At 47.0% G+C, this 22362-nt stretch overlaps 1 protein-coding gene across 1 annotated transcript in view; it reads right to left on the bottom strand.

Moving 5' to 3' along the window:
• Window positions 1–266: 266 nt before the first annotated feature.
• Pdxdc1 (pyridoxal dependent decarboxylase domain containing 1) overlaps window positions 267–22362 on the bottom strand; it is a 40233-nt gene continuing 18137 nt past the window's right edge. The window contains exons 7-23 of the mRNA XM_090324783.1: window positions 20209–20277; window positions 18254–18332; window positions 15492–15576; window positions 14889–14937; window positions 14698–14799; window positions 12756–12881; window positions 10498–10548; window positions 7532–7595; window positions 6366–6454; window positions 5571–5676; window positions 4324–4495; window positions 3934–4052; window positions 3646–3767; window positions 2953–3045; window positions 2770–2866; window positions 2151–2255; window positions 267–1766 (exon numbers count right to left, since the gene is read on the bottom strand). Of these exons, the coding sequence (XP_090180909.1) occupies window positions 1510–1766; window positions 2151–2255; window positions 2770–2866; window positions 2953–3045; window positions 3646–3767; window positions 3934–4052; window positions 4324–4495; window positions 5571–5676; window positions 6366–6454; window positions 7532–7595; window positions 10498–10548; window positions 12756–12881; window positions 14698–14799; window positions 14889–14937; window positions 15492–15576; window positions 18254–18332; window positions 20209–20277 (1785 nt within the window). The 3' untranslated portion in view covers window positions 267–1509. The remainder of the gene's footprint in view (window positions 1767–2150; window positions 2256–2769; window positions 2867–2952; window positions 3046–3645; window positions 3768–3933; window positions 4053–4323; window positions 4496–5570; window positions 5677–6365; window positions 6455–7531; window positions 7596–10497; window positions 10549–12755; window positions 12882–14697; window positions 14800–14888; window positions 14938–15491; window positions 15577–18253; window positions 18333–20208; window positions 20278–22362) is intronic.

Here is a 22362-nt window from a genome sequence, read left to right as displayed (position 1 = left end):
AAAAGTCAACATATAGTGGGGATAAAGAAGCTGCCACGGAGAAACAACATGGAAAATGCAATTCATTTACCCTACAACTTCTGCACTGCAGAGCTGGGGCCCCAACGTATTTCAGAAGTTTCATCGCTGTGCCTAGGAAGCCAAGCTATGCAGTCATTAAAATGCTCAAATTGCAGTCATTATGCACGTTATATTTTTAGAAATGTTTTCTGTTTCTAAAAATGTTACTGTGCCTGATAAACAGTAAGGTTTCTAAACTGAGTTAGTTCACCAGTAACAATTTCAAGAACCTTTATTGAAACCAACATTCAAATAGTATCTCAAGGGTGAAATTCTGTTTCAGCAAAACTAACTTAACAATTCCAAATATATATAAAAACACTTAAATTAATCTCATTAAAGGTGATAATTTACCCCTCCCTTGTATTATCTGCTAGACTTCATTGCACCAAATAAACAGGGAAGACTGTTTAATCATCTGCACCAAAAAAAAAAAGGAAAATTGCGTTCTGACAAGTGGCAAATGTCAAAAATCACATCTGATCAGAGTAATTAGAGGCTTAATGTGATGTAACTAAGGCTTCCAACACAGCAGTCCACCACCCAGTGTGATTCCTACCCTCAGCTGAGCATCTTCAGCTACCAGAGGTGATGATGCTGTGTCCAGGAAGAGAAGGCCAGGTTGGGAGTGTCCTCGTGGCAGAAGCCTGGGGGAGGGGACTGTGGCTCTCCCTAAGCAGGGCTGGGGGGCTGTCTCCAGAGAGCAGCTCTGCACGTTATTATCAGGGTGCCCTGCTGGGCTTTCAGATTAACAAGTGTGAGCAGTGCATGAGGGCACCAATTTAAAAGCTACCAGTATTAAAAAATATACATACATATATATGTATACATATATGTATATGTGTGTGTATATATATATATGTGTGTGTGGTCAAGAAGAGACTGTACAATTAATCTTAGCAGATGAGGCTTCAGACCTGTTTACAAATAGTATAGAGGGAAGAAGGGTCCTGCTACCCCAGTGCACATAGACACAGGCCCGCCCAGCCTCCAGGAAAGCAACAGTGTGGACAGAGACCTGAGAGGCTCTTCCTTAGGGTCTCACGAGAAACCCATTCCTTCAAGTCAACCAGGGCTTTGTCTTCTGCAGCTCCGTTAAGACAGGTCCCTGTGGGAACCCAGAGTCCTGGGGAAAAAAGTCTGTGCAACCTAATTCTTATGTTTGGAGAGAGGAGAGCGAGTGTTTCAAGAGGCGGGCACTTGAAATTCCCCATTCTCTTCTGTGACTAGTGTTCTGTAGTAACTTAGGGGAATGGTGCTGTTCAGCTTGGGCAGGCCAGAAGCAGCTGTTAAGTATAAAATGACTTCCTTCCAAGAAAGCCTGGCTTTCAGGCATCTATTTGTGCAAAAATCCAGGTTCTGCACAAACAGGAACTTTATCATAGGCACGTGGCACGTGCACGCTTTCAGTGTTACTGGGCAGTGCAGCCTCACAGCGGGCACTCAACTCTATCTCAAGCTCTCGGGCTCTTCTACCTGTGGGTGATCATCTTCAGGGTGCTGGGCCTTGTTCTGGAGTGCGTCAGTGTGGCTGGCTTGAGGTGTGGGGGCCTCGGGGAGCTGCTCGGGACTCGAGGCCTCTAGGCCACTGTGCTCTGACGCACCAGCCAGATGTTCCACCTTCTCCAAGTCTTCAATGTGGCTGATGGAGCTGGTCTCGCTCACGGTGTCTGAGCCTCGCAGGGACCTTTTGAAGGGCTTGTGGCCTAGGAGAGACGAGATGGACGGTGCTGAGCTGAGGGGAATGCACCGCAGGCTTCTGGGATCACAGTGTTACTGCACAGGTCCCTGGTGAGGCAGCTGCGCCGCATGAGGACGGGGACACGTGCTCAGGCAGCACAGTCTCCAGACCCTAACCTGCCCTTGGGGCACCACTGAGGCACAGCGTCAGGATTAAATCTTAGGAAGAATGAATGGCTGTTTGAAAGGCCCAGGATGGCTAGGCTGCAGTGAAGAGAAACGGGATTTCAGGTAAAGCATCAGAAGAACAAGGAAGGAAGGAGCAGTGGGCAGGGAAACTGTTCCGCATGGCATGGTGGTGTGGGCTGCAGTAACAACGGTAATGAACGAGACAGGGAGAGGTCCCATACCTGGAAGTCTAGGTTTGCTGCGAGCTCCTGAAGGGGTTGGGGGTGGCGTCACTCCCATCCCCTGTACCTTGGAGACATATGTGTGTTCCGTGGACTCCAGAGAACCTGACGGGGCGAGAGAGGCATGGGCACACATTCCTAGCACAAGCTTGCCACCCACTGGTGGGGAGCAGCTAGGTACTGCTGAGCCTGCTGGAAGCTAGACAAAGCTGTCCTGCATCCATCTCCTCAGGCAGGAGTGCAGGGGCGCCCAGGAGACCTTGACCCACTGAGGATGGCCCAGGGCTACGAGGAACACACGCCTCTGCTCAAGGCTGAGACCTGGCAGATTGAAACGACAATGCAGCCATCATACCCTGGGGAGCAGTAAGGAAAGGACCTCAGGCTTGGGGGCCATTTCCTTAATGTAGTTTCTGTATCTTCCCCAAATTCCAGCAACTGGAAACAATTACCTTGTTGGCTCTGCCCTCTCTAGCAAACCCAGGAAGGCCTCAAGGAATAGTCACCCAGCCCCAGACCCCAGAGGTTGTAACCTGGGGTTCCTGCTAGAGAACCCAGAGACAGTGGGGCTGTGAGGTGAGGGAGAAGGGAGTGGGATCGGGCATTCTCTCAGTCCTACCTGCAGTCAGGTTAAAGGTTCTTCCCTTCTGTGAAGTTTGGACAGGAGAAAACCAGTTCAGCACCGATCCTACTACAGGGATCTGCCGCAGCACTCCCTGCGAGACAGAGCATTCGTTCACGACCATGCACCATGCTGCACTGGGCCCCTCTGGGCAGCCGCGGCCAGTGCAGCACCACTCACCTCCTCCAGAAGCCGCTCCTCATTGGCCTTCTGCAGCTGAACCTGAGCTTCCTGAATTCCTTTGCGAACAACTTCTGTCATGTTTTCCAGAAGCTGTGGGAGATACGAAAGAAGTTATTTGTCTAAGCTTCTTGCCTGTGGCCTAGAAAAAAATTTCAACAGCACTGGACATGTTTAAAACTGGCAGTAAACAGAATTGTGTACTTAAAGGCCAGGTCAAAATCAAACAGAATGCTGCAGACGCCTGGGCCGCCTACTGTGACCTTACTAGCCAGCTAACGGGAAAAGTCACCACATGCAGCTATAGCAGGCAAAGAGTTGCAGAAATAGCAGTTTAGGTGGAGGACTTTGGCACAGCTGCTCCTCTCAACTTTCTCCTCCCCACCCCAGCATGTATCCCCTCGAGACACTAATTGGTTTGCAGATGTGCATGCCACCTGCCAACAAGCGGGGGCATTTCTGGTAGAAGACAGGCCTCAGGACCCAGCTCCTTTGAGGTGCCCAGCACACAGCGGGGGCTCCTCTGGCATGCAAGGTGCTGCATGGTGATACCATGCAGCCGACAGGAAACAAGGACACCAACAGGGAAAGGCTGAAGGAGCAGGCCCTTCTGGGGGTGGTGTCTTCTCTAGCCCCAGTGAGGTGGCTGGTGATACCCACAATATGTAGGAAATACCGACTAGTCTCACGGACCCTTGAGTTTTCCTCAATCTCCCGGGCCGTGGCGGCAATGGTCTCCACCAGCTCGGACACGTCGACATCGTCGCTTGCCATGCCAATGTAAATGCAGCTCTTCATGCTTCTGTACTCGGGACCTGCAGGACACAGGTGAGCATGGCTCCACGTCCCCTGTCCCGTGAGGTCACATGGAGCAGGGGGAGCGGGTGGCCTGGGAGAACAGCACCTTCACCTGCACACCAAGCCCCGGCTCTGGAGAGCAGGGGCGTCTCAGAGGTCGAAGCTGCTTGTAAACATAATTACCCATTTTAAATGTAAGGTCAGATTCCAATTCATTTAACTTTTTCAGGAGTCCAGCGTGGATATTGTCCCCCTCTGGATCTGACTTTAAACTGCTCTTATCATCATTCGCGTGTTCATACCTGCAACAGTATCAAGCATCAGTACTTCAGTCTATGGGCAGAGAGCAGAGCTCAGGGAGGGAGGACAAGGGTGCCACTAGGGACGGTCGCACACAGGGGTGTGTGGTACTGAGTGCACACACAGACCAGACCAGAGCAGCCTCACCAAGCCTAATGGCTGGTCAGCTCATCCGCCAGTCCTGGACCTGTAAATGGCCAGATGTCTACATGAATCCTCCACAGATGGCTCTATCATGACTCCAGCACTCTGGATTGCTAGGCACACCTTTACCTGACAACCCCTATCCCAGGCCAGTTGGGGTCATCGACATGGAGGAGGCCTGCAGCCGCCTCCACCTCCTGCTTGAACTCCTCCCGCAGCTGCAGTGTGCAGGTCAGCACCGGCAGCTTGCTCTCGATGCAGGCAACGAGCTGGTCCACGTCCTCTCCTCGAGTCCCTAATGCTGCAAACCCACAGAGAATGGTGAGGATGGCCTAGGGAGTGGCTGGGCATGGAAGGCTCAACTACACTGGAGGCTGCCATAGGAGATCTAATGCTCAATGGAGCTCTCAAGAAATCCGGTTCTTCTTACATGAAGAACACCACCACAAGCTTAAAAGGGAACCCAGCATCTCTAAGACAGAGCGAGAGGAAGTGGGCGCTGGCTTGTGTCTGGGGTGTGCCTGCATCACGCTGAGAAGCCTCTGCGCTGCAGGGGTGTATGGCCGCTCTCCCCCCCGCCACTGCTCTGTGTTTGAGAAAATACCTTTCTAATACACCTTAGAAAAAGACCCAAATGTTTCTAAAAATGTTTAAGTCATCTCACAAAAACCAAAACCAGTTGTTTACATTGTTTTTTCTCAGTTTCTTGAGACTAAATCTCCCTATGGAGCTCAGGCTGACCTCAAAGTCCTCTGTCTTCGCCTCACTCGTGCTGGGACCAGTGTCTGGCTTGTTACAGAACTGACACACAAAAATACACTCTTCAGGCCTGGTACAGCCCCCAGAGACCTGTAAAATCTAGAGGCACAGTTCTTACCTCCCAGTTCCTGCCAGGTGACCAGGAAACACTTACTTTGTCCCCATTTCTCCCAACATTAACCCTATTTCTTTGCTAAAGCTTAAAAAAAAATTACAGAGGGTAGAACTCCACCCGTGGTCGCTTCATCTTCCTCACATGACGGACATCACGCTGTGTCATAAAAAACAACACTAACGTGAGGCTTCATCCCACACTCAGGGCACTGAATTGGATGGCTGGCGGCAGCTAGGTTTGAAAACTCCATTGGGGAAAGTTTCATGTGTGGCTCAAGTGAAAAGCAGGACACAAAATCCAGGGTCCCAGACCATCACAGGAACCCGGGTGACTCTAGCAGCCCTACTGTACTTCTGTGAAGTTACACTCCCTAAACTTAGCCCCAAAGAGAGAGGTGCTAAAGCCAGAGAGGAGAAAGCAAAGTGGTTCAAAGCCAATGGCCTGGGATTCAGTGGATGTGGCCAGTTCTCCCCAGGACAAAGAGGGGGACCCAGGTCCTTACCTGCTGCTGTCATCAAGGGGCTGAACCGCACACACATGCCCTCGGCCTCCAGATCCATAACTGTAAGGCCACTGGTGGGCACCAGCTGTTTCAACTGTTCTCCCAGCTGCAGGGAAAAGAGCCCAGCTCCTGCCACGCAGCCGGAGACTGCTACCTCCTCGCCCACTCCACCCCAACCACAGCGACTACTGGAGCTAGCGGCCTCCCGTCAGTGCCCATGTACAAAAGCATGTGAAATGCCAGTAAGTCAAAAGATGAAAGCCACCCATAACCCACCGCTCACGTTTTGGAATACCTCCAAATTGGTTTGTGTCAATGTGTATGGTCTACTTGAGTAAGTCTTGCATTCCCCACCTGCTGTAAGCCCTCAGCTTCATGGCTACAAGGACTTGTGAAGAACCCACAACTTAGCAAAGCCTGGACCACATCGCTCAGGGCACTCTTAAACCTGGACTTGAGGTGCTATCTCGGTACCCTCAAAGTTGCTGGAGCTCAGTGCTTCTGGCCGCACTGCCCTACTGACTGCAGGTACTGATGATGTCATGTCCTTCTGATGCTCTAGAAGCTGTAAGCCATGTCTGTGGCTTTGCAGCTTCACACCACAGCAGGGAAATGGTCACCTGAGCTGGCAGAGGTGACGACAGGATCCCATTCACACTGGAGCCCAGAACAAGCCAGAGCCTCACTGGGAGCCCCCAGCCCAAGGGCTGACTCTACCCATGCCCACTGTCACCCAGGTGTGAGGTCGGGGATGGTTTCAGGTTAGAAAAGAGTGGGAGATCCCGCCATCCTTACCCAGCGGTTCAGTGCATCACAGGAATGCCTCTCCCGGCCGACTGCTGAAGGGGCCATGTTGGGTGTGAGGGTAGCTTTAAGCACTGGATCTGAGGCCAAACACAAAGGAATTCATGCCCAGAAACATGGCAAGGTTAAATACCCAACCCCAATTCACTTAAGATGCCCATGTGAACAGCCTCCTACATGCCTAACGCCAAGGTTTATCTGATCAGCTCAACATCTCACCAACTCTCACTCTGAGTGCATTCTCAGAAACAGAATTCTTCATTCCCTTAAAAATGAGTTTGCTTTCACGGAATTCCAGGAGGAAATCAAAGCCAATGTAAGTTAATAACCCAAGCAGGGCCTGAGCATCACAGCAATGACTTCTCCCTGGCCATGGGTCTGGCCTCCTCATGCCACACCAAAGCAGATCAGAGTTCTGCCATCTGGGCGCTTACACACTAGCAGAGCATACTGACCAGAAAACCACTGTGCTGTTGCATTCCCGAAAGGAGTCGGGGATCCCACATGGCCCCTTCAGATGGGCCTGGAGACAGTCCTGTGAGCCACTGAATTCCTTTCTCATCACAGAGTCAGCTCTGGATCCACAGAGGGCACCAGCCTTCTGCAGGGTGTGAGGGCCCATGTGTGAAGCAGGGGCATTGAGCTGCAGGTGGCCCAGATGTGGAGGAATCTCTGGGTGCAGTGTGAGTGAGCAGCTGCCTTCATTTACAAGCTCATCCAGTGCCAAGTGCGGCAAGGATGGGACAGAGCGGTATTGAGGTTAGCTGTGTGGGGACTGTGGCACTTGATTCCTGGGTTCCAAGCTCCTGAATTTTTGTCTTTTGAGCACTGGGGCCCAGCAGCCACTGCCGGCATTTGGGAGCTGGAAACTAAAGCAGACACTCAGGCATGCAAAGCTGGAGTTCAATGGAAATCTGAGCAAAAACCCTTCACACTGTGACCTTCCTTCCTTTCCATATACCTGTGCCACCATCAACCCTTCCACATGCCTGCCCCCTCCACCCGCCATGGGATGAATGTCTCCAAACAGTGCCTCCTTCAAACCACTTCAACTAAGAAAATCAAAGGCAAATTCATTATTTTGTGTTATTTAAATGTGATCAAATCAAGCCTGTAGACATGGATACCAAAGAACTCTTTTTTCCAAAATTACCTACCTGAGCCTGGTAATCCCTGGAAAAACCTGAACACGACTACTGGAGAGCTGAGCTCATCTTCCACCTGCAAGAACAGATGCCCGGTGTCACCTACCAAGTGTGCACGAGGCCCAGCACCAACAGTTGAGTTCACCCGAAAACTGGCATCTATCTGTACCAGAACGCTCAAGTGCCTTCAGTTCCAGCTGCTAGAGCAGCAGCAAAGGTTTGGCAAAATGTTTAGAAGTCATGGACCCTGCTGTGGCCACAGAGCACTGGGTATGCAATCTCAACTGCACTTGCTCAGTACTAATGCCAGGTACTAGACACATCACATTAACCTCTCCTTTTAGCCGGACCTCATGACATGAGAACATTCTACCCTGTGCTAGCACATACTAACGCAACCAGTGACCATCAGCTCCACCCTGTGTGAGGCCATTTGCTGGGCAGCAATGCCCCTGGCAGGTTCTTTGGTACTTCTGCAGGACGCAGCTCCTGGCAGGGGGGTAGTGATGGTGGGGAAGGGGATAAGACACGCTCCCTGGCATCTTTGGCATGCTCTCTGCAGAGCATCCAGAAGTGGTCAGTCTGGAGTCCTTCCGCTCAGGAGGTTCTCATCACCTTCTGGTCAACCACCAAGGAGCTAGATTCCATGAGAAAATGCTGTTCAAACACTAGAATAAAACTATTACTGCTTTAAAGGAAAAGGAGATTAATATTTACGTAGACCAGAAAAGGCCCAATGTGCAACTGGGGACAAAAAAGGTGACAAATAATCTAGCCATTCCCATACCCAATTAAGACAAGGTGGAATGAGCTACGAGCCAGATTCCAAGTATGTTATGCCTGTCTTTCTATCTCCCCTTGACTTCTTGTCTCCAAAGCCTGTGTAAGAAATATTGCACAGTGTTATGTGCATAAACTTAGGGTTCCAGCAACATGGTAGACAGATGATAAATTCTACGAAATATCTGAAATACTGGATTCGATACAGTAACTAAAGAACATTTACATACACTACTGCAGGCTGGTCTCAAAAAGAAAAGCAGTGAATTCAGAATGAGAGGCAACAGAGAGAAGGCTGCCAGCTGAGCTGCAGGGCAGTGTGGCCAGGTGGGTGTTAATGTCCCCAAGTGAGGAAGGCAGGAAAGGCTGTCTAGGAACCTCTGCTGAACAGGGGCATACACCAGGAGCTGGGGAGGAGGAAGAAGTAGGAAGGAAACTTGGGTGAGGATCAAACAAAGGAACATCATGTGAAAACCTCAGGACCAGGTGTGTTCACTGGTATGCATTACACAAGCAGTTAGCTTCAGGGCTGCCTATGAAGGTGGTTTGCCATTGGAAGAAGGCATGGAGCTCAGGTTTATTCCTGGGCTAGATTGGCCTTTGTATAAGATGCTCCAGAAGAACTGGTAATTGCCAGTTCTGGAATCCTCACCAGAACTTGAGGCAGAAGGATCTCCAGTTCAAGGCCAGCTTTGTCTGCACAGTAAGACCCACATACAAACAAGCAAGCAAGCAAGCAAGCAAGCAAAAACAAGGGCTGGGAGTTTGGCCTACTGGTAGAATGTGCTTGCCTAGCATGCACAAAGACCTGGGTTTGATTCCTTGGTACCACATACATAGGAAAAGCCGGAAGTGGTACTGTGGCTCAAGTGGTAGAGTACCCATCTACCATGCACAAAGCCCTGTGTAATGAGAAAACAAAATCAGTACTGAGTAAGTAGCACCACCAGGCCCTCCTACTTGGAGGCGAGGGAGGGAGGAGAAAGGAATGCACAAAAGGGATGAGCGGGAGAGTTCACTTGGGCTTCACAAGGGAGGTGGGGAGGGAGGAGCACTAGACCCAGCCTTGAGTGTTCACACTGGCTCCTCATGGGGTCCCCGCACCTCAGTCTATGCATCTGCTGCACTTCTATGTGACAGCTGAGCCGGCAGCCTCAGGAAGTTAAAATATGACTCAGTATCATGGGGTGATCCTGTGACATGCTGAGAGCAGAACTTGGGTCTCCTGACTTACTATCATGCTCTCTGCTGCTCCAATAACCCGCTCGCTTCCCAGCTTCTCCCTAGCTAGAATCTGGGCCACTTTGCTCCAAAGTCATAGTCAGAACACAGGGAAGCCCCTTAAACCTCCATGTGGTCTAAACAGAACCTGCAAACTCAACATTAAACTGCACTCTGAAACACTGAATGAGTACACTGAAATAAAAATCCAGCCTGTGGAATTTCTGAAATGCTGACATGCAGTGAAAACGTCCCCACATGGATGGAGGCTCACAGCTGGTTGTTGGCACTGCTGGATTCTCACCCCCTAGAGTGGCAAGTTGTTACCTAGGAAGACAAGGCAGGGCCACCTGCCTCTTCTCATCCCCCCTCGAGCTGGTTTCAGAAAAAGTAGCTCAACGCTTCTGAGACGCTGGTCTCAGTAGGTAATGGGTGTTGTGTAGTTGCTGGGCAAGTGAAGATGTCATGTTTAGTAAGATCTTTGCAGAATTCTACGAAGTTTTTTCCCTTGGCAGTACTTAGGTTTTAACTCGGGCCACACATATGCTAGATATGTGCTCTACCACTGAGCCATGCCCCAGCCCTTTTTGCATTGGTTATTTTGAGATGGGTCTGGCTGGTGCTTAGAGTGTGATCTGCCCATTTTAAGCCATCAGGATGACAGACGCACGCCAGTACATTCAGTTTCTTCTGTTGAAATGCGATCTCAGATTTTTTTGCCTAGGCTGGCTGTAACTTTATCTTCCCAATAATTAGGATTTCTGATATATGCCACCAACACCTATAGAATTCTAAATTTTAGCAAGATAAATGGAATCTATGAAAGACATAGGAATTTAAGTAATTGTATGGTATGATTTTATCCCAAAGACTGATTTTATTGGTGCTACTTCAGTGAGATTTATCTAGCTGAGGAAAAACATCCTGTAACTAAAGCTAAATAAATTATTTCAAAAATAGAAAATTATATACTATACCAAGATTTTGATGTGGTCCACTTTCTTCAAACTTTCTTGTAATCTTTGACTCTACAAAGGAGAAAATCTAATGAAATCACATATATTTCATTAAATTAACACACTATAGTATGAAGGACTTTACAGCTCTTTAAGCACACACCTCAGACATCTGTAGCTTGATAATTCCTAAGTTTGGATGACAACTTTTACTATTCAAATTTTCAAATACTCTTCAATATTTCAGTTACATGTACAAGATCCTGATTTCAAACCCCATTCAATGTCACTCAAAACCTGTTTCTAATGAGATAATTCTAAGTGTCTTATGAGCAATGGTGGTCACTGACATTATCTGTGAGAACGATGCAGAGGGCAAATGGAGGCACAGGAGCCAAGCCCTGGAGCAGGAGGGGAGGCTGTGAGTACCAGAGGACAGGACTGGGTAAGCTTCCTGACCTGTCATTTCTAGCTATGATCTTGACCAAGTTCTCTAAGTTCTCTAGGTTCCAGCTCTCTCCATTATAAAATGAGGATGGCAGGTGCCAGTTTGCTGTGAAGAGTCCTCAACAGTGCTCAGCAACACACACCATGAGTGACAGCCACCATCCTCACCGCTCCCTCCCATCTCCCACAGCACTGATGTGCCCAGAACCATCACCTGCCTCATGACATCCAGCTACATCTTCCACAGCGAACACACAAAGCATCCCCAGCAAAACTCAATTCTTTACACGCAGTTAGCAGAGGAACGATTGTCTGGTGAAGTTGTGGGATGAAATGACACAATACATGTACTGTGTGTCAAGGTGCTGAGTACCAACAAAATGCTCCCTAACTGCCACCCCCCCACCCTGTGGGGCAGGGGAGGGGGAGGAGGAGGAGGAAGAAACGAGAATACATGGGGCATTCAGTGAGGTGGCTATGAGAGGGTAAATCCAGGGATCAGATAGCAGATGGGACAGAATGGATGGGGCAGTCCGAGTGGTGGAACATGCCCAGCGTGGTGAGCCACGAGCAGGCCTCATTCATCCCCATAGACACTGACGCCAGCTGCAGCTCTTACTTGCAGGAAGAGGCCAGAGCTGTGGTGGTCTCCAGGGCGTCACTGGTAATGTGCTCCAGCCCAGGGGAATTAAAAGCTTTCCCTGGAGTGACCAAACCCTCCCCAAGCTGACAAAGTTACTACAGCAATAGAATATTCTCTTTGCTAAGAACCAAATCAAGATGTGAGCTAGTGGCATAAGGAGGGTATTTAAAAATATAGTGCACTTTCTGCAAACACAAACCTTCAAATTATTATTATTATTATTTTTTGCCAGTCCTGGGCTTATGCTCAGGGCCTGAGCACTGTCCTTGGGCTTTCTCAAGGCTAGAGCTCTGCCACTTGAGCCTCAGCACCACTTCTGGCTTTTTTCTATGTATGTGGTACCAAGGAATCGAACCCGGGTCTTTGTGCATGCTAGGCAAGCACTTTAACCACTAGGCCAAACTCCCGGCCCCTCAAATTATTCTTTAAAGTAAAAACAACTACCTCGTGAAGACTATTATTAGAAAAATATGAAAGTGATAATTTAAATATAAAAATTGGAAAGGGATGACAATGATCAAATCATCAACTGTCATGTTGAATTGAAACCTCTTTGCACAACTACTTAAAGAAAGGATCTATTGGGGCCAGCAGTTTGTCCTACTGTTGGAGTGCTTGCCCAGCATGCACAAAGAACAGGGTTTGATTCCTTGGTACCACATACCTAGAAAAAGCCAGAAGTGGTGCTGTGGTTCAAGTGGTAGAGCTCTAGCCTTGAGAAAACCCAAGAACAGTGCTCAGGCCCTGAGCACTGAGAGTTCAAGCCCCAGCACTGGCAAAAAAGAAAATAAAGTATCTGAAGCAAAAAAAGGTTGGGCATATGTCAAATGGTAGAGCACTAGCCTAGTAAGTCTTGCAATCAAAACCCCAGTACTGCCAAAAAAAGAAATAAAGATTCATGCCACCCATACTCTACTTTTTACCTTCTTATGTTTAGGTTAGTCAGTTAAGGGGAGTACTATTCCCCCCTTCTCTGAAAATCATCTTAACTTCTCAGCCCTGGCTAGCAGTGGTATTCCCTCTCATTTGATTTCATCTACATACAATGCGACCTCTTCTAGAATTTGCAACAAGAACCAAGGATATCCAACAGGCATTCAGTGAGTTGGCTGCGAGGCGATAAACCGGGGGTGAGGCAGTGGATGGGGCAGAAACGGAAACCATGGCCACTGACAAGGCTTCTACTCACCAGCTGACAGGCGTGCTTTATCCTCTCCACGATGCCATCTAGTCCCAGGTATTGCAAAGATAACCACAGAGGCAGGGCACGGAGTTTGTCTGCTGGCTTATTTGATGTAAGACCAGCAACCAAAGTCTAAAAAAGTCCAGTGTGGGTACATTAATCAAAGCAGAGGAGCCTCAGAGTAACTACTACCATCTACAAGGCACTCCATGAGGTGGATGTGTGCCAGGCATGCAGCCTGCATACCATCTGATTGCCAACAACTGCAGCTCAGTGAACTAGAGGAGTCCAAGGGCTCATGGGAAAGGAATGGCACAACCACTCCAAGATGAGAATGCAGATGGGTCACATCTGGATTCAGCAATTCAGGTGACAGCCTTTTTAGCTATACAAGAAGTAAAGCTACAAGTTTGATTCCTAATATCATTACAAAAAACTGTCTTGTACGTGTGACAGTCCATAATTGTAATTCCAGCATACAGGAAGTTGATGTAGGGTAACTGGCTACTTATGGTGTTTAAAGCTAGCCTGGGCTATAGAGTGAGACACTGACTTAAAGAAAAAAGAAGGGCCGGGAGTTTAGCCTAGTGGTAGAGTGCTTGCCTAGCATGAATGAAGTCCCGGGTTCAACTCCTCGGTACCACATACATAGAAAAAAGCTGGAAGTGGCGCTGTGGCTCAAGTGGTAGAATTCTGGCCTTGAGAAAATCCAAGGACAGTGCTCAGGCCCTGAGCTCAAGCCCAGGACTGGCCAAAAAGAGAAAAAAGAAAATAGAAGAAAACTATCATATTACAATCTCTTGGACAATGTAGCTGAGAAGCCTTATTGAACTCAGGACCTTGAGCTTGTGAGGCAGGTGCTCTGCCACTTGTACCATGCCTCCAATCCTTTTTAGCATTGGTTATTTTCAAGGAAGAGTCTAGCTTTATGTTTGGGCTGGCTTGGCTCATAATCTTTCTTTTTTGCCAATCCCGGGCTTTCTCAAGTCTACAGCTCTACCACTGGAGCCACGGCACCACTTCTGGCTTTTTCTTTTTTTGTCAGTCATGGGACTTGAACTCTGGACCTGGGCATTGTCCCTGAGCTCTTCAGCTCAAGGCTACTGTCCTACCCCATTGAGCCACAGCACCACTTCCTACTTCTGGCTTTTTCTGTGTATGTGGTACCAAGGAATCAAACCCTGGTCTTTATGCATGCTAAGCAAGCACTAGGCCCAACTCCCAGCCCCAGCATGTGATCTTTCTACTTGTGCTTTCCACATAGCTGAGAAAACGGGCATGTTCACCCAGTTTCATGAACTCTTTTAGCCCAGGCTAGCCTCAAACCTTGATCCTCTGATCTCTGCCTTCCAAGCAACTTGGATTACAGGCTTTAGCAGCTTTGACAGTCCAGGATTTCTACTTGGGGAACCCATTCTAAAGAAATAAATGGCAAAGTACAAAGACATTCATTCAAATTTCTATTACAGAAATTTGAAAATACCCTTAAAAGTTCACAAATGGAGGGCTAGGAGTTTGGCCTAGTGGTTAAAGTGCTTGCCTAGCATGCATGAAGACCCGGGTTCGATTCCTTGGTACCACATGTATAGAAAAAAAGCCGGAAGTGGTGCTGAGGCTCAAGTGGTAGAGCTCTAGCCTTGAGAAAGTCCAAGGACAGTGCTCAGGCCCTGAGCTCAAGCTCAGGACTGGCAAAAAAAAAAAAAAAAAAAAAGTTCACAAATGGCCATGACTAAACAAGAGTGATATTTGAGTAATGTAATATTATGCAGTTATAACCTGTCCTGAAAGTCCCTCATACAAATATGAGATGAATAAACCCAAAAAGTACATGGTATGGATTCACATAAGAAATGAAATGATGGAAAGCTTTCAGTTTGTCTTGCTGTTTTGCGAAGAATGGTCCCACCAGGCACCACCCACCCCTCAATCCCCCCACCAGGTAGCTCACCAGGGCAGGGTCATCATGCTTGTACAGCGTCACTGCAGGGACCGCGGGCAGGCCCAGCCAGGGGCCTGGAGTCAAGGTCATGCTGTCACATTTCGTTGCAGCCTTCCCAAAAGAGAACAACTTGTCACTACACGATCAGAGTACACAAATACACCCCATTGTAAAGTATTTGGTAAGAAACCACAACATACCAGCACAGATGAAGAGACATAACCTAGAGCCAAGGTTGCCAGATTCACACTGGAAGGGAAAACATCAATCTAAGAACTGATTACTCAGTGTTACTTCTTCACTAAGTATGTGCTGTCCTAAATTAAAACCTCACACCCAGTTGTGCTGTAACCAAGTGACAACACCATCCCTGGCTCTCACTCCAGCCTCAAAGGGTCCAGAATTAAGGAGCCAAGAAACCCTTGCAGATGCACTTGAATAGGGACATGCGTTGGGGTGTCTCTGCCTGCTTAGGACACTGCACCCCATATGCTGCATCCTTTGGAGCCACTGCTCCCATCTGTCTTTCTGGAGAAGCAAGACAGTAGGCCTCTGCCTGAATATGCTGGCGGCAACTGCTCCTGGGACTTGTTTTTGTGGTTCTAGGATGAAAGCAGACAATTCTGTTCACAGAATGACTTCCAGAAGCCAGGTGGGCACTGGTCTTTTCAGTCATGTGAGCCACTAAGATCTGCTTTAACCAATTTAGGTTACTTTATTACCTTGCTCTAAGAGCCCGTGGTGATTACCGTCACTAGAGTGGGGCTGGATGTTCTCTCCCTGGGGACCTCGCCTCTACCTACCCTTCCACATGAAGCCATATGCCATACTGCTCACAGAGCTCTCTCAATCGCCCAATCTTGTCTGTGTGTCCTACTGCGGCTGTTCCTATGATAAACCAAACAAGCAAAGCTATTCAAAGGAACAAATACTATAAGCAAAAAACAAAAAAATCCCAAGTCCATCAAATGACTAAACATGGGTGGATCTGTGTTTCTTTTAAACACACAAGAACTCACACAGGGAGTGTTGGTTTTCTTCCGGGCAGTACAGGGGGTATTTAAGTATTTTCTTTGCGAAATGAACTCCTTTACTGCAGTGCAATTCACATGCCATAAAACTCACTGGTATACACGTGTAGTTCCAGACACAGTGTGAGCAACTCCACAGTAAGGACACAGGCCACCTCTATTTTGTGGAAGTGTCCCTGTCCCCATGGCAGCCCAACCCCTCCCCACCACCTCAGCCTTGTGCAGCCTGCAGCCCTGGCGGTCAGTCACTAGTTCGTCCATGGAACCACACAGAGCTGGTGACTGCCTGTGTCTGGCTTCTCTCATTCTTCCTAGTGGATGTGCCCATTTGCTTAGTCTCCATGCAGGCACATACCAGCTGCTGGACACTTTAGCAACTGTAAGCCCTCGGTAAAGAGGGATATTTTCAATTCTCTCTGGTAAATATCAAGAAATGGGGCTGATGGGTGATGTGGAAGTCTTATGAGGAAATGCCAAGCTGTCTTCTAGAGTGGCTGAACTACTTTGTATCCATGTAACAACAGCTCACCAGCCTTCCACACTTTTTTTTTCCTTTCCTAATTTTAACATCATCTCACTGCCTTTTCATGTGATACTGAAGACTGCCCCGAGGCCTGGTGCATGTGAGGGAACTGCCTCACCGCTAAACTACATCCTCAGCCCTGAGTTTCACACTGTCACTTTTTTTTTTCTTTCTCATTGGAGACAAGTCTCCCCAAGTAGTCCAAGCTCTCAATCCTCATGTCTCTGCCTTCCTTGCCAGTGCTAGACTTGCAGACATGTACTACATCATTACCATTAGCTAAAGCTGCATTGTTTTGGGGCTAGGAATTGACTCTAGGGTTTCCGGCACACTAGGCCTCTTGAGTGTTTTGCCACTAAGGCAGGCCCCCAGCCCTTCTGTATTTTTGTTTCTGAAATAAGGTCTTAATAACTTTGCCTGGGCTGGTCTGGAACTTAGGATCCTCCTATCTCTGCTTACTAGCAGCTGGATTATAGGTGTGAACCATCATACCTGGCTGAGCTTGCATTTTCCAAATGACCACTACTGATGTTTAAGCATCTTTGTGTGTGTGTGTGTGTGTGTGTGTGTGTGTGTGATGGGGCTTGAACTCGGCCTGGGCGCTGTCCCTGAGCTCTTCAGCTCAAGGCTACCGCCCCTACTCTTGAGCTAAGCCCCACTTCCCCATTTTCTTTCTTTTTTTTTTTTTTTTTTTTTGCCAGTCCTGGGCTTGAGCTCAGGGCCTGAGCACTGTCCTTGGACTTTCTCAAGGCTAGAGCTCTACCACTTGAGCCTCATCACCACTTCCGGCTTTTTTCTATGTATGTGGTACCGAGGAATTGAACCCGGGTCTTTGTGCATGCTAGGCAAGCACTTCAACCACTAGGCCAAACTCCTGGCCCCCCCACTTCCCCATTTTCTAAAGGTTAATTGGAGATAAGAGTCTCAGGTCCTTTTGTGTGCCCAAGCTGGCTTTGAACCTTGATCCCCAGATCTCAGCCTCCTGAGTAGCTAGGATTACAGGCGCTCACTGGGCCACCAAGCAAGCAAGCCAGCAAGTCAAGCAAAAACAGCTTGTTTAAGCATCAAGCATCTTTTAAAGCTCTTGTAGCCAGGCAGAGCGGTGGTGTAATCCTAGCTACTCAGGAGGCTAAGATTTGGGGATCAAGATACAAAGCCAGCTTGGGCACACAAAAGGACCTGAGACTTATTTCCTATTAACCTCTAGGGAAAAAAAAAAAAAAGGGAAGTGGGGATTGGCACAAGTGTAGGGCAATAGCCTTGAGCTGAAGACCTCAGGGACAGTGCCCAGGCCCAGGGGTAGGGCGGTAGCCTTGAGCTGAAGAGCTCAGGGACAGCGCCCAGGCGGGGTTCAAGCCCCATGACCCACCAAAAAAAAAAAAAAGCTCTTTTACACTCACGCTTTCGTAAGTGTATTATTCATTCTAGTAGCTTTTCTTTAGTTTTCTTAAGACCTGATAGCTATACAATTATACTACCTATATATAGTATTTTTATTGCTTTGCCAGTCCTGGGACCTGAACTCAGGGTCTGAGCACTGTCCTTGGGCTTTCTCAAGTCTAGCATTTCTACTTGAGCCACAGCACCAATTCTAGGTTTTTCTGCATATGTGTATCGAAGAATTGAACCCAGGGCTTTGTGCATGCTAGGCAAGCATTCTGCCACTAGGCCATGCTCCCACCATAAAGATAGTTTTATTACTTTTTTTTTTTTGGCCAGTCCTAGGGGTTGAAATCATGGTCTGGGCACTGTCCCTGAGCTCTTTTGCGCAAGGCCAGCCACATGCTACTTTCTGGGGTTTTCTGGTGGTTAACTGAAGGTAAGAGTCTCACAGATTTTCTTGTCCAGGCTGGCATTGAGCTGCAGTCCTCAGAGCTCAGCCTCCAGAGTAGCTAGGATTATAGGCATGAGCCACCAGCACCCACGTGAAATTTTAAGAGTTGGTCTTTTTAGGCTGAGTTTCTCATTTAAATACCTACAAAAATCAAAGCCTCGGTTTTATGGTACATACCAGCATTTGCCACAAGCAGTAAAGGCAGTCTTCCTCGTTCTATATCATCTTTAATCAATTTCTCCAGAAAGGCCACATCCTATGACCATTAAAAATATAAAATAACCAGCATGAAAGACATACAGTACAAACACTTCTGGGATGAGTGCTGGTGGGAGGGTGAACAGAGGAGAGTGAATGAGGATGAATGTGGCTAAAGCAGTTTACTTGCATATATGAGAAAAGCGCAATGAAACCTGTTGAAATTTGTTTTTTAAGGGAGGATGAGAAATGATAGTGATAGAAGGAGTAAATTTATAGGGTGCATTGTATACACATGCAAAAATGAAACCCTTATACAACTACTATATGCTAATGAAAATCTTAGATTAAAAAAGAAAAAATTTACTTCCAAAAGAATCACATTTTACTCTCAAAGTTAAACACTCAAATAAGTCTTACCCCTGACAATTTTTTGCATCCTGTGATCATAGATGTTAAAAACAAATAGCTTTAAAACATAATTAGAAAAATCAGCAAAGTGAGGTAAAAAGTGTTCATATTCAGAACCAGCACTTCTCTATTTTTAAAATATTTTTATCTAGAGAATATTTATATCTTATGCCATCCTCAAAAGATGGACAAGAGAATAGCTACTCATTGGTATACCCAAGTTAAAAATTTTGCCATCTTGAAAGAGAAAGGCAGAGCACTAAAACTAGAGTCTAAAACTAGAGTTCTATCACTTGCATGTCTAAAATAATTGAACTCAACCCCAGTACACAAAAAAGGGCCTCATTTTCACAGTCAGGGTGCTAAGGGTCTTGGTATATAGCCAGCATGAGCTATACAGCTAGACACTGTCTCAAAAACCCCAAGGCCCCAATACTGCCCATGCGTGGGGTCCAGGCAGTAGTGATGACCACTTACAAGCATGGGCTTGTAGAAGGATGTCTTGGCATTTATCCAGGCCACATTTCTACAGAAGATGGCACTGGAGCTGAGGAGAGTATGTACCCGATGTGCATCAACCCTGCGGCACTTCATTTCCAGCACCAAAAACACTTCGCCAAGAAGCAGGTGGCGATAAAGTGGTTTCAAGATTCTACAGAATACAATAGCTCTATCCTAGCTACTCTGGAGGTCCCCTGGTTCATGGTCCAAGCAAAATATTTTCATGATTCCATCTCAACCCACAGCTAGCTGTGGTGGCACGCGCCTATTGTTGTAGCAATTCTATGACAGCCCAGGTTGACAAAAAGGTTGTTCTGTGTGTGGTGGCTCCCACCTGTAATCCTAGCTACTCAGGAGGCCGAGATCTGATGATCACAGTTCAAAGCCTGCCCGGCACTAAAGAATGTGCGATTCTTATCTCCAATTAACCACTAGAAAACAGGAAGGAAGGCCGAGGCCGAGGGGTAGGGAGGTTATCCTTGAGCTAAAGAGCTCTGGGACAGTGCCCAGGCCCAGAGTTCAAGCCCCATGACTCACCAAAAAAAACAAGAACAAAAAGAAGGTCATAAGATCCCATCTCAACACAAAACAGCTATACAGCAGGAAGAATAAATAGGAGGATTGTAGTTCGGGCCCACCAGGGCAAAAACTCAGATCCTATCTCAAAAATAACCAGAGTAAACAGGGCTGCAGAGATGGCTGAGGAGAACATTTGCCCAACAAGTGCAAAGCTGAGTATTACTAGAACTCAAAAACTAGTACCCCCTAAATGAATAAAAGATTCCTTAAGAGCAAGTTGCTAGGGCTGAGATGTGGCGTCTACACCTATCTAGCAATTACAAGGACCTGACTGACCCCAAAAAGAGAGCTTGATGATCCAGACCTACAACACAGTGACACACATTACACAAGGGAAAGATTAATAAGTAAGCTACTACTTACTACCTGGAGGCCAGCAAACACAAGTTCAGTTGAAAGACACACTTGAAATACAACTCCATATAAAACAAAGGGGAACTCACCATCTGATGCTGGGATCCAAACATAGTGTTGCAGGGCACACGGCACAAGCAGGGGAAGGGCAAGCCGAGCTGCAAGAAGAAACACACAGTTTTACAAGATCCCATTCACTTATGAATATGAAAGACAAGCCATAGGAAGTAGAGGTCAGAGGATAGAGCCCAAGGTCTAAACAGGCACAAATGTGAAACCCCATGTAAAAAGCAACAAGGGCATGGTATTATAAAATCCATATGATAGTTAAAGCCATGAGTTCAAATCCCAGAACTATTAAAAAAAAAAAAAAAAACATTGGCTAAGAATGGTAGCAGGCATGCATGATTAATCTCAGCACCCAGGCGGAAAGACCTTGAGTTTGACTACAGGCTGGGGTTCATAACCATTTCCCCTTAGGAACATTTACAAACAGGCACTGAACAACACAGGAAGGCTAGGCCCCACCAGCAACAGAAAATGTGCATTTCTGATTACTTTGTAAGAGGAGACAATATAAAATCTTTTAAATGAGGGCAGAGGAGGTGGCTCAGCGCACAGGGTTATCCCAGCACATACATGTAAAAGCAATTGTACACGAGTCAAATAACTATCTTTGGAACAGTCCAGGGTCTACTGAAAAACCAGATTTTTGTAAACAAAGAAACTACTGAGCACTACTCCTGAGCCCTGCGTATTTCTGGGGTGACTCAGGGTTCTTCCTCCAAACACGATGGTAAACACCACCACCAAAGGCATTCAGAGAACAGTAAAGTCTTTACAGAACCACCCACACCAAGAGTGCTGAAAATGTTTACAGGGAGAGATGAAGTCAGGATTATGGATGGATAGCCAGGCAAATTAATTCTATGGTCTTCATTTTTAGATTCTAAATACATGAGGATTTTGTAATTTTAAGAACTGTTAACAGTTAAAGTAGACTGTACAAGAACATTTAAGACTAAACATTTAATGCTTACTTTACCATATATTTTTCTCTTTAGAGAAAAAAAAAATAACACAAGTTTTTATCAGGAGCCCATGTCTTATGCCTGTACTCTTAGCCACTCAGGAGACTGAGATCTAAAGATTGTAGTTTGAAGCTATCCCAACTAGAAAAGATAAACAGCAAAGGGCAGGGGCAAAGACGTAGCTCAAATGGTATAGTCCAGATGAGCAGAGTAAGGCCATGAGTTCAAATTACAAAAGTTCCTAGCCTCCTACTAAGGAGGCTGGAATTGGGAAAATCATGGTGCAAGTCCAGCTCAGGCAAAAAGTTTACGATTCTCAACTAAACCAATAACAAGTTAGTAGGGTTGGGATGCCAGTGGCTCATGCCTATAATCCTAGATACCCTCAACTAGGCTGAGATCTCAGGATGTGGTTCAAAGCCAGCCCAGGCAGGAAAGTCTGTGAGACTCTTATCTCCAATTAACCACCCGAAAAAAAAAAAAAAAAAAAAAAAAGGAGGGTTAGCCTTGAGCAAAAGAGCTCAGGGACAGTGCCCAGACCCTGGGTTCAAACCCTGTAACCAACAACAAAAAAAGTTAGTAGGTATTCCTGTCATCCTAGCTGCACAGGAAATGTACACAGGAGGATCACGATCCGAAGTCAGCCCAGGGAAAAGCAAGAACCTATTTGCAAAAGAATAAAAAGTAAAAAGGAGTGGCTTAAGTGGCAAGTTCGAAACCCTCACTTTAAAAGTAAACTGAAGTAATTTGATTAAAAAGTATGTATTACACATCTAGAATGTTAAGTACTCTGGGTGCTGAATAGAAATAGGAAGCTTAAGGGAAGGGTGAACAACAGAGCCAGATCTTGTCTCAAAATTAAATTAAAGGGACTGAGAATGTGGCTTAGTGATAAGAGTGCTCGTCTAGTATTCATGAAGCCCTGACTTTGATTCCTCACTACTACATAAACAGAAAAAGCTAGAAGTAGCACTGCAGATCAAGTGGTAGAGTGTTAGTCTTAAATAAAAGAGCTCAGGTAAGTGCCCAGGCCCTGAATTCAAGTCCCCACCCCCAACTAAAAAAAAAAAGGCTAAGGGAATAGCTTAGTGGAAGAGCACTTGCCTAGCATGTAGGAAGACCTACAGTGACACAAGTAGCACACTGTAAGTGAAAATACCCATCAGTTAATAGTTCAGTATGCAACCCCAGACATCTTCTCAGCATACACAT

Source organism: Megascapheus bottae, chromosome 36 (genome assembly GCF_031878675.1).
Source record: "Megascapheus bottae isolate mThoBot1 chromosome 36, mThoBot2.hap1, whole genome shotgun sequence".
Lineage (NCBI taxonomy): Eukaryota > Metazoa > Chordata > Mammalia > Rodentia > Geomyidae > Megascapheus > Megascapheus bottae.
Note: the sequence above shows the minus strand (reverse complement) of the source record. Positions and strands in the feature narration are given on the sequence as shown.